Genomic DNA, 12,485 nt, shown 5'->3' with positions numbered 1-12,485 from the left:
TGGATGGATTTCTGAGCAACCCAGTATAGTGAAAGGTGTCCCTGTTCACAGCAGGGGGATTAGAACTAGGTGATCTTTGAGGTCCTTCCAACGCAGGCCCTTCCATGATTCTATGATTTATATTAGTAAATTCCTATTAACCCAATGATCCTCAGTTTTCTCATAAATGTCTTTCATCTGTTCGGATCTTGAATAATTAGTGCACAGTCCTAACTGTAAAAGAAAAATTTCAATTTATGTGTGTTTCTACATCACCACTGTCTCAAACAAGAATTCCTCATTCACTGAAATAATGTTACAGAGAGCAGTAGTATTATCTGACTGTGCATTTTGATTTTTTAAATAAAAAGTTACAATGGTTATTAAATACATCTGATTAAGTCTGAATAAACTTCTCTTCTAATGTTTCTAACACAATCTAACTTTTCAATATTCTTTTTACATTGATTTGCACTCCCTAAAACATATTTTTTCTCTGTTGTCTTCTGTTTTCACCATTTTATTGCAAAACTAACATTCTTCTGTAATTTATAAAGCTAACAGTAGTAATTTTCTTGAGCTTTAAAAATGTTAGCTAGGACTTATTCTTTCTATCTTCTAAACTCTTTTACAAATAATATTTCCTCCCAACAACTACTAACCTGTGATAGTATAATTGCTCAGAATAGCTGGAGCCGCCCATGCAAAAGTATATACTGCAGCTATAGGAAGAGATTTCACACCTTTCTGTAGCTTGAGTGAAACCCTAATTGAGGCCCAAGGTTTTGGTTTTTATTGTTATAGATTTATATGCATGTATCCATATGTATATACCTGTATACTATGATATTATCATAGAAAATTATCTTAGGTGCAAATTCTGCTCCAGAAACAAGCCTTGGTTCTGCATGCCACTGACCAATTCAGTCATGTACATCACCACTCAGTTACAGAACATCTCTGCTAAATCTTCTTCAACATTGCAACTAACTTCAAGTATCATAATTTAAGCACACTCTAGCTTAAAAGAGTTTCTGTTTCACAGCGTCACATTGCCCCACATGCCCCAACAGAATTAAACTGAAACAAGAAACAAAACAAAAAAAAATCTAAAATAGCATTTTTCTCTGTGCTTTTTCAAAAGAAATTACATTTTTAAAAACTGCTAAGTTTTATCCGTGTTAGCAGTAACAGGGGCTTCCTTAGATATTAAACCAACATTGAAGCAGGTTGCAACTTCTTCATACTTTCTTCAGTTTTCTTCAGAGAAGACTAAAACAGTGAGAAGACTAATGGATGCTCCAGCCCTGATGAGAAGAGGGGCAGCTGAAGGCACTGTGAGCATCCTGCCTCAAGTACATTTTGCACTATGCTGGAGTTCTTTCCCTAACCTCTGGTCTCCCTTCTCCCCATTTCACTATACACACTTCATAACCTGCCTCAAAAAACAGGGTGCAATTACCATTGCATTAGGAAAAACAGATGTGTTCTGCAGTGCTGGCCTCAGCACCGTGGCACCCTGCTGTGAAGTCCTGCTCCTTGTAGCCTCTGCCTACAGTACTGAGCAGTGGAGTACTGGAATGCCATGGGAGAAGGAGAGAAATGCTGACATCGATCTTTGTATCAGAGAGTACACAGATTGATCCCTAGGATCAATAGAGAGGTCAGGATTCAGTCACACATGATCCCTAGCTACAGCTCTTATATAATTCCTGAAAGACAATGGAAGGAGATATATGTATGGATGTGACCAAGGGTTATACCTTGATCCTATTTTCTGTTTAAGGAGACCTACACACCAGAAGAACTTTTTTTCAATTCCTTTCAGCTCTAAATCCATTTTCCTGAGCATAAAACAAATCTCAGTGTCCCTGGTATTGCAACAGAAGCTATCAATTTCCTTTAACATATACATTGCTTTTAGACTTCTCTAATGTTAGTAAGTCTCTTTAAGCTCCTAAATTAACAATGAGAACAAAAAAAGCACAAATTGCTTTTAAAAGTAACACAGATTCTAAATATCATCAATAAATAAGGTAGGATCCGAAATATGACTAGGGAATTTGGGAAGAGAGAGCTCCTGTTGTCTGTGTAAGCAAGCACAGGAATCACCTGCTGGAGTCTCCAGAGTAGCAAGAATAGGAGCTTAGGGACTTATAATAAATCACTGACATGCAGGTCACTTAACTGGCCAAAAAACACTTGAATGCCAGCCATGGTGCCATAATAATGACCTCGCTTGTAAGCTGCTAAAGACAAAACACATCCAATATGATTTTAACATTGCATCCCAGGTAGCCCAGCTCCACAGCCCACTTGGACATCACGGCTGCACATCACAGGTTTTCCTTGGAGCTTGGCACCTTGAATATAAAAGAGTCTTCCTTTGATTATTACCACTAGGCATAAACCATTTAGAGGTAAGGGACACAGAATTCTCACACTGCACTGTCCATTATACACACAGCTACCTTGAAAGGGAGAAGAATATATTTCTACATTTTTCAGCTTTTGCTTGTACATGGCACACCATTAGTTTGCCTTGTATCACAAATACAAATTTGATAGGAATCACTATAAAACAGGCTGCAGATTAATCCAGCCCCCTTTCCTCACATACAGACATTTTATACTTAGCACCAATGGAGCTGCCTGAAAAGAATGACCCAGGTTCGATATTAGGCTTCTAGGTCATGGTTTCACCTTGACAACAGCTCTTTCATTTCAAGCAGTAACATTTGCCAGGATCCCTAAGGTGTTTTCATTTTTGTCAAGAAGTGTAGGAGAAAAAAAAGTATGAAAAAAATGATAAATCTTAATTCATAAGCTACAGGACTATCTCTGTGTCTCCAGCACAAAACTTCAAATCCAATTCAGGACCTGGATGTGTATTAGAAGTCTGCAGATTTAAACCTTGTCCACCATGATCAAACTGGATTTATGGAGCATCATAACTCTCCAGACACCATCCAGCAGCTTATTAATTTAATAGACTCCTGTCCATTCCATGATGTTCCTGCCCTGACAGTCTCTCAAGATAAGGTGAAAGCCTTTTGACAGGACAGAGTGCATATATATTTTCTTCTGTTTTCTTGTGGATGGGGTTGTCGACAACTTGAAATGTGTGGCTCAGCAAATTTGTTTTTTTTTTTTTTCTTCCCTCTTGCTTTGCAGGGAAGATGACAGAGGTAATGGTACCACGAGCACCAAGGGTCACAAGGTTATTGCAGTCTACATAGCATAACGGATACAAAACCCAATTTAATTAAAAATAAAACACATTTAGCATCTATATCACATCCTGAAAATAAGGACAATATTTTTCTTTAACTGATTTCTAAATGACTGATTCTACTGAAACTGCCTTAGAAAAATGAGGGGTAAATACATATATTGAAAAAAATAAAAAAATCTCTGCATTCTGTTTACATTTATTGTTGCCAGTGGTCTCAATGGTTGAGGCAATATTTTTTTTCACATGGTCACAATAGGAAGTACATATTGGGCTTCTTTTCCATCTTGAATATCTCATAGGTGACTTATAGAATCAGTGTACAATTTTTTAAATCTTCAGTCCAAAAAATATAATTCTGTGCAAATCATGTCAGTATTCTGCCTATTTTCTTGTCTCTTCAAATGAAAAACAATTCCAATTTCAAACTATGAAATAAATTGCATAATAAGTGATAAGAAGAACGTAAGAAAAAGAGACCCAAAACAATATACATACAAAAACAACCTAAAAAAAATTTGGCTGATATGTAAATGTAATTCAAACAAAATGTAATTTTGTTCAATAATGAACAAAAGCATTTTCATGTTGGAAGTAGAAATATAGTTGTACATCTGCATTTCTTGTCATTTTCCCTTTATTATCTACATGCTTAGAATTTAAAGGCCATGTAATAATTCACTGTATGCTATTATATACATATCCATAAAGATGCATAAAACAACCTTTTTATTGTAGGTCATTAAGACAATATATACAAGGCCCTGACCTCTAACTCCCTAGAGTAGAAAACTGCCCATTGGATCTATTTGTAGAGGTAAAAAATAAAAATAAGGAAAAAGTACAGTCCTGCTTCCTGAGTTCTTTGAAGCTGAATAGTGTTTGAATTAAGTCTACAACACTGTGTCTGCCATAAGCAATAAGGACCACTAGTGATGGGGACAAAATATTTTCTTCTGTGGCCAGCAAGGAAATTACCAGGACTGATTTGCAATAGTTTCGTTTGCAATGGTGCCATTTGGCATCCTGCCTTCTCAACATCCCTGCAAAACCAAACGTGGAGCCTGACATCTACTTGCCTATCAATCACTCCCATTATGTCTGTATCACGACACATTCTTCCAATGACTGTGAAAGCAGATATATCATTCCATGTAAGCATCATACACACAATTATAACTCTATTAAGAAATACTTTGCAATTTTTCAGTATTGTGAAAAAGAAATCTAAAACAAGCTCTTTCATGGACCTTTGATATTCAGGTAAGTGTCAGATGTATTGCTGTTGAAAACTCAGATATTTTTGTCAGTGGATACAAAGAAAAACAAAAACCTTTAGCACCACCAAAGGCTTCAGCACATTGTTTAGCTAATGGAGGCATCCAGTAGGACAGGAGATACTGCAGTTTTCTGATTGTCCGTGTGGAACAGACTAAGTAAATTCACTCGATTTGCTTTTAATAGTATGTGGAAAGAAGCCCCTTGCAATCTAAAATATATGCCCCAAGTTAACCTTCGGCCTACTAAACAACTTGTTCTCTGACCCAGACCAAATTATACTCATACTCTAATGCAGCAGTGTTTAAACTCCTTATGATGTTTGACCTGTGTCTCATTAAGGTCCCTGATGCTGTATGTTTGTGGTGCAATGTACCACTACATTGCCTGAAGTTGTAGGGACAAAAAAAGAGTATTTGCTGGCTGAAAACTCTTTTGCTCAGGAAAACATGGTATCAAGGATCTCACAGAACAATCAAGAAAAGTAATCCTCTGTCACTAAAGGAAAATTTAAGAGCCTTTCTGTTGCAACACTTGAATTTTCCTGCATGTTAAAAATTAGAATGTTTACTTTAAATTAGTAAAATTAATTAAAAATTGCCTTCAATTTTTACTAGTAATTTCATGTGACCTTTTCACAGTGTTTGTGTCTTCAACATACGGCACATACATCAGCTAAATAACTCACCCCAGTGCCAGTGAATTTAGTAAAGAATTAGGTATTTCCTGACTTATTTTAAGTGAACCATGGGGCCATGCAGCCAGTGGAAGCCCCAGAAGGGTCAAGCACAGCTCTCCGCCTCTAGCCCCGACTTCTGCCCTGCCCTCTCCACTCTGCTGCCTTTCCTCGAGCTGCTATTTATAAATTAGCTACCTGACACAGTTTCAGTGTGGGCAGCTGTCATTTTAACTAATATCATCCTGTAAATCCACACTAACAGGTTTCTTCTCTGTTGTGATTGGAGAATAGACTTTCTTGGGCAGCTTTCAAAAGCTGCATCTGTTTGATCAAGCACCCATCCCTTAGCTGTGTGCAGCAGAACTCCCCCGCATTCACTCCCCCCTCTCTCCGTTTTTGCGTTCACCAAAAGAAAATGACAATTCTTGGATCTCACCCTTAGGCAACATTCTCCCTAGCAAGGATTTTGTTATAGTTGCTCAGTGGGCATTGACTGTGATTTCACTTATGGAGACATGGAGGCTTTTTACGGCATTTGGTATCATGTGTCTGCACCACTGGCACAATTAACAGGAGCATCCTGTGGAATCACTTACGAAGATGTCATGCAGTGCCTGTGGAACTGCGCTGGGGTGAGGATGGGTTTTCTCCTCCAGCATCCTCTCAGAAATAACGAAGGGCATAAACTATTCAGTGAGGCCAGGCAGAGGAGGAAATAACATCCATAAATCACTAATGGAAATGCAAAACCGAACGCTGCCTCACACAAACTGAGACAATTGCTGGCTTAAGAAGTGTGCTGTGGCTCCCTCCTTTTTGGCAGCCACACCTGACCCCATCCCACTACCCCATGTGCCAGCACCCATCCCTCTCCCTCCAAGGGGTAGCCTGCCAAGTGGTCATTTTCTGATTCGGGCTTTGCAGCAGGAGACGTGCCCCACGGCTGCCACCTGGCCGGCAGCATGCTCAGTGGTACACAACGCAACCCAACCGGCCCGGACACACGTTACACATGTTGGTTTTCCTGCACAGAGTTATCCTGTGGTGCTCTGCAATCAATTACTGTTATACCACCATCATTAATAATTTTCTTAATGAAAATGATTCTGTTGATCTCCGTTGTATTTTAATTATCAGAGTTAAGCATAATTACACTGCAGCTCTGAGCTGGCATGTAGACTCCTTTAGGGCGCAATTTTGTTTTAACACACTGATAATGTAATTTTACATTGTGTCAGTTGTTTAGTTATTATCCAGTCGTACAATTCCGCTGTATTCCTGATAACAGATAATAACCTTAGCACCTCCTATATCCTGAAGTCATTTAAAAAGCAATATTGGAATTTCACAACTAGCTAACTTAATCGCCTTATGATTTTATAATTCCCACAGCTAAATATTTGTACAGACACCCTGTTTTAACAATGCCACTAAACATATGGTATCCATACATTTCACATAAATGGTTTAAATACTATCTAGGAAAATGTCTGTTATATGAGCATGGTTTTTAGTCTGTGCAACTGTGTTTTTTACACTGTTTCTATTCCGGTCAGTCAAAATTTAATTTTTAAAATTGTTGCCGTCCTAGTGAGAGATTTGCAGTAAATACCCCAGCCCCCTCCTAGCTTGCGAGGTGACTCCTACCTGTGGTCTTAGAGATTTTCCAGGTCTGCTGAACAACTCTGTTAGGCACGAATGTTTCTCAAGTACCCCATTTGGCAATGACCATACAGTTCATGCATCTATACTTTCTAACAATATATCTTGCCTGAATTACACTGTAGCTGTTTTTAAAAATAACATATTTATAATTCTAGATAAGCTAAAATCCATAAAATCTGTCTCTCAAATCTCAGTTTCTAGGACATATCTCAAATTAGTGAACAGACTGTTTTTGAAACATAAGAGAAGTTTGAGGTAAATATTGAAAAAAAGAGCATTTTTTTAGAAATATAATTGCAGTTGTAAAAGTTTCCTTGTCCTAGTATTGGGGAAATGTAGTTATAAAAATACAGGTAGTGATCCTAGACTAAGTAGATTAATTAGAATACCACTAATTTCAAATGTTGAATATTTATTTCATAGCTATTCACTCAATGTATTCTGATGTGTGTTTTTTAATAACTGTTTTCTTCGTCTAAAGATTTGTGATTCCACTGTAGTAACTCAGCAACATAATCCTATATGTGTACATCACATATATATACACATACATATGCACACACACTTTCTGTGTTTGCTTGTTTAGAGAAAATATTTTATGGAGAACATTGAAGGGAAATAGGGAGTTAGCTGGCCAGCGTAAATTCTTTTTTAATAAAACCTGCATTCTAGGCTCCTATCCCCATGATTATTCTGTGTGCAATATGTGGGTGATTACAGTGCTCACAATGTCTAGAGAACTGGAAATCAGACTAACATTCCTATGTTCTTCTGAAAGATCTGGGGAAAATTCTGCTCTCAAAGATATCACTGTAATAAGCTAAAAGGAAATATGGCATGTGCTTCTGAGTCAGCAACTGATCGACCAGCACCATGTACTTCTAGCCAATTCTAAACTTATCTTCCTCTTAGAAATGTGCCTATTTACTCCACTCATCTCATCTTGAGTATAGTATGGAAAACAGCTTCCAGGTGACCAAATCTGCTACATAGACAATTCCACACATTTGTTCAGCTAACTGCTTTCAGAAATAACAATGTATTGCTAAGCAAACTAACAAAATTATACACATGCAACTACAACATAACATCGAATTACAGCTACATGCCAGCTGACACCGTTTCATTAGAAGTAATGGCACTGTAGGAGACAGAAAGCTAACACAAATCAAAGCAATGTAATCTGGAATGATGAGATACAAATTGAAGGAAGAAACATTATTCTATTTATTTATTTTACCATCTTCTATTTGACATTGTTTTGTGATCCAAGTCAATTAATCTTTCTAGTACGAAAATCCCAGCAGAGCTCAAGGCAAGAGTAGGTGCTTAATGACTGACAGAACAGCCACCTCAAAGTGAAAAGAGAGGAACAGAATGCAGTGAAGGCGAAGCATATCTGTAACTTATTTCCTGCATTAATTTAGTGAAGTAGCAAGTTTTAAACATGTATTTATCCTCAAATTTACCCTCAACTTTAGTTATAATAGACATCTCTGGTAAAGACAATAGAATTCACCATGAGTATTGTGTAACTGTCTCATCATACCTTGTTAACCAAGTACTAAAGTAACCAGTATAATCAGTGAAAAAAAATCCATCACCTTTGAATGAAAAAACTAATGTTTTAGGCTAATCATATTGTATCAAACTGAAGTAAGTTCTCAGTATTTGACAAAAAAAATTGTATTTCAGTAGAATAAATCTGACAGATAGCACTGAAACTGTCTAATGAATTAGTTAGTGTTAGTAAAGTACTTTGAAGATGAAAAGTCCAACTGGTAAATACGTGCTAAAGAATGTAATACCTGATAAGATATCATCCTATGGGAATTTGCAGAAGCTATATTTTGGAGGGAAAGTAGTTTCCCATTACATTAAAATGTTGTTGCAGGAAAGTTTGCCTGTGATCATTCCACACTATGAACAGCAAACTGCAGCTCTGGAGTCATGAGAAAAGCTTCACTGTGTTCGTTACTCAGAGCACTTTGCTGCTTCTTCCACTTGGGCTGCAATCAGCAAGCTGTAAAGGGAGGGCAGCTCAACCCTTTTTAGATCTGAGCCCAGTTCTCTAGTACTGCAGGTGTTTCAGGTTGTAGAATGAATGTGTTGACATTCTGTAATTATAATAGAAAGAATTTATAAGACCCTGGTGTGCGAATCATTTTTAACATGCAAATTCCCTGTTTTCAGCGTTTCAACTTTCAAAGGCTTGTGGCAGTTTAAAAGCAATCCTCTTATAAGTGTATAAATTGCAATGATTATAGGAACAAGTTGTAATTGTTTCTAGTAAGTTTTTAGGAGTCTTTGATGTTATGATTAGTGTTTTGTATGTTAATATATTGATATGGATGCTTATTTGCCTGGATGCTTGTATGCTGAAATGGTCACTAGGTTGCCTCGGCAAACAAATCTTTGATCTCAGTAGGTCTGTTCGGTTAGAAATAAAACCTAAAAGAAATTAAACAAGAACAGTGCACGTTCTGAAGTATTCACAAAGTGCTGAGATTGGTGATTGAAATACAAGGAAGGAAAGTCATAGTTTTGCAACCTGATCTTTAGGGTGAATGCCAAACACGGCTACACTAAGGAAGTTATTTTTATTCCATATATTCAAGTGGTGTTTTGTTTATCTTTTTTTTTTTTTTTTTTAACGTACTGTAATGATTCCATAACTGCATTTAAAAGCTTTCACAGTGACTGACCGGACAGTGTGGTGCATAGTCCATGGTGCTATGGACTGAACCTGAGACTCTTTGGGTTGTTTAAAGATGCAAGACAAAAGCCTTTGCATCTTGAACCAAAGGAGCTGTTAGATGTGGTAGGTTAGATAAAGCAAGTTTGGTAGGGAGCCTCATAAGAACTTGTACTGGCTTGAGCAAATCTGACAATTCACATAAGACGGAAGTGCTACCCACTACAACGAGCCAATACATTTCAGTGAAGCATCATCACATCAGGCTACTACACAGAGACTGGAATGTCAGAGGTGACAACCCTGAAACCCAGTTCCAGTTATCCTCTGTTACCATGCTGACATAAAGTCTTTTCATAGTCCAATCAAGTCCTCACTCTTCTTACAAAACTGGATTTCAGTTAGTAGTCTACAATGTAATGTAACGTAACATGGAGAAATGATATCCAGTATGCCCAATAAAATGCCCAAAAGAATTCATCTGTTCAAAGTGTATAGATTTTACTGATGTTTCCCAAGAGGCACTAACTCTCAGAGAGAAATGGACGGTATGCCTTATGTCACCTGATGTCCTTTGGTGTTTAAAAAGCGTTTAATAAACTGCAGAGACTATGTGGGGTTTTTATATAACTAAAATTAAAAAAAAAGGCAAAACCAGAACGTGGGAGGAAAATGAGAGGGAAAACTGACATTAAGGGGAGACATACTATTAGTTTTCCTATTATGCAACAGGTATATGTTTGTCTCAGTAGCTCACATAGGAAAGTAGAGAAAAAAAAATAAGCTTGTGTTTACCTTTGCTGTACACAATGCAGTTGTTTTTGTTGTCTTCTACTCCTTGCCAAGTCACATCCAGCAACCACTTGGGGCCAGCAGTCAGTACCATAGGGACTGAAGCCTTTGTCTTCTGTAGGAAGGACGATAACAAACAGATGCCATTTGCTTGCCTTGATTAAGAACTTGAATAATAATAGTAATAATAATTTTATTTGCAAACAACAAAAGCTCCAAATCCATCAGCCAAGTTCTTATTCCTCTGCCTCAGGATTTTTTTTAAGAAGACACAAGTAGGAAGCTTTAGTTCTTTCATTGACTGAATGGTGAAACTATTATCAAGGATTTTTCCGAATGATATTGGATCAGATCTCCAAGATTAAGCAGATCTCTGGTGGCTGAGAATTATAAAGGGAATGCAGATGACTTTCACAGCAAAGAGCCAAGTGTTTAGAAGTGAACTTTAGACACATTGTACATTATTATCAACAGGATCTCACTATTTCCTGAAACAGACAGGAAAGAATTTAAAGAATCGGTATCCATTTCAAAGATCTGTCCTGGGTAACATCTGTATTATCACAGGAAATAGTTGTGAATGGATAATGGAATTTTCCCTCCTTTGCTATGTGTTGATATGTGATTTTACTATGTCTGAAATCATAATAATGCTAAATATTCACTGGACTTTGTCTCCACAAAGACTAAAATACAAGTTGCATTAATCCATTGAAAGGCTCAAAAGTAAAGCATGGCGTTACCACACCTGAAAGGCATGGAGTCAATTTAATAAACCCATCTCCTGTCCATATTTCATACTCTATATTTAGAGAATTTGGTATTTGAGGACCTAAGGCAGAGGCCTCAAATTTATTAACATTTAACTCCCGTGGGCAATCCTGAGTTTGTCAGTATGTGGCACTGAGATGACACTTAGGCTTCTGTTATTCACAGTTCTTTTTCTCTGTATCAAGAAAGAAACCACAACAGAGAGTACAAACTACAACAGTCACAACATAACTTTTAATTGTTTTTTCTCCTACAATATAATTCTGTCCAAGACATTCCAACCTTCTGTAAGAGAATTTAGTTATTTTTATATTCCACCAATGATTCTCTAGTTGGCTCCACTTACGTTCTATTGTGATATGACTAAGAGAGTTAAAAAAAATTTAGATACAGAAAATCATAATGGACTTTCCAGATGCTTTGGCCACATTTATTAGCTATGACTGTTCTAGAAATGTAGTGAAGTATAAAGAGTTACCACAGAACCTACTGAACTCACAAAATATACAGGAAAATACTTATTGAAAATGTTTTAGTTACATAAGATATAATTAATAATTATATAAAATATATAGTTACTATAATTATGATATATCAATATTTTAATAATGATTATAGAAAAATATATATTAAATATCACAGTTCTTCATAATTCAGGGGTTTTTTATCTTTTCAAGTTCCAGTAATGTTTTATCAAAGATAGTACTTTTTACTTAATTTTCACTTCAGATTTTGCATTTTTCATACAAATGTTTGGGCATAAGTCACGCTTCATCTATATGCACTCCATGACATTATTCATCCTCCATAAGTATTGGAAAAAACAGGTAGAAATGATGAATGAAATTAGGAGAAAGGAATGTAACATCTAGCAAAAATATACTTACCTAGTGTAAAAATACAGAAACCAGAGACACGCAATGTCTCAGTTCCTAATACTGCTTTTTCTAAGGGAAGTTGCAGAAAGTATGTCTGCTAGAGTCAACACAGCTGCATGCACTTATATTCTGAATTTACATTCTAATTAATAACTGGCCAATAAACAAGACAATTTTATTAATTTTTCAAAAAATTGGTTACATTCCTATGTAAATTATCAAGAATCCTGATATTATCAGTTATGAAATCAGTGTAAAGTATTTACATATGGACTGCATAGAAAATAATGATGTAAACAAGGCATGAACCAAAAAAGAGTTGCAAGAGGTGAGATGAAAGGTAATCGAACTATCATCTCTATCTTCTATTATAGAAAAGTCTGGACTTCAGTGTAATTTACACCAAAACAGTGCTAAGGCTGCCATGGAAACAATGAAAAGTAGCTATTCCTCACACACCTGAGAATCATACCCGAATTAAATACAAGCTGTAACATGAATGTTAGTAACCACGGC

General features: G+C 36.6%; 1 protein-coding gene across 5 annotated transcripts in view; it reads right to left on the bottom strand.

Annotated features, from left to right (window-relative positions):
* The window catches only part of ZFPM2 (zinc finger protein, FOG family member 2), a 308,046-nt gene that overhangs the window by 100,149 nt on the left and 195,412 nt on the right, over positions 1 to 12,485 (bottom strand). For all 5 annotated transcript variants that reach the window (XM_039387657.1, XM_039387658.1, XM_039387656.1 and 2 more), the window contains one exon: positions 10,324 to 10,435. In XM_039387657.1, the coding sequence (XP_039243591.1) occupies positions 10,324 to 10,435 (112 nt within the window). The remainder of the gene's footprint in view (positions 1 to 10,323; positions 10,436 to 12,485) is intronic.

The sequence above is a fragment of the Pipra filicauda genome, unplaced genomic scaffold (genome assembly GCF_003945595.2).
Source record: "Pipra filicauda isolate LSUMZ 115617 unplaced genomic scaffold, ASM394559v2 scaffold57_size4234018_pilon, whole genome shotgun sequence".
In the NCBI taxonomy this organism is placed as follows: domain Eukaryota; kingdom Metazoa; phylum Chordata; class Aves; order Passeriformes; family Pipridae; genus Pipra; species Pipra filicauda.
This window is presented reverse-complemented; position numbering and strand designations above follow the sequence as displayed.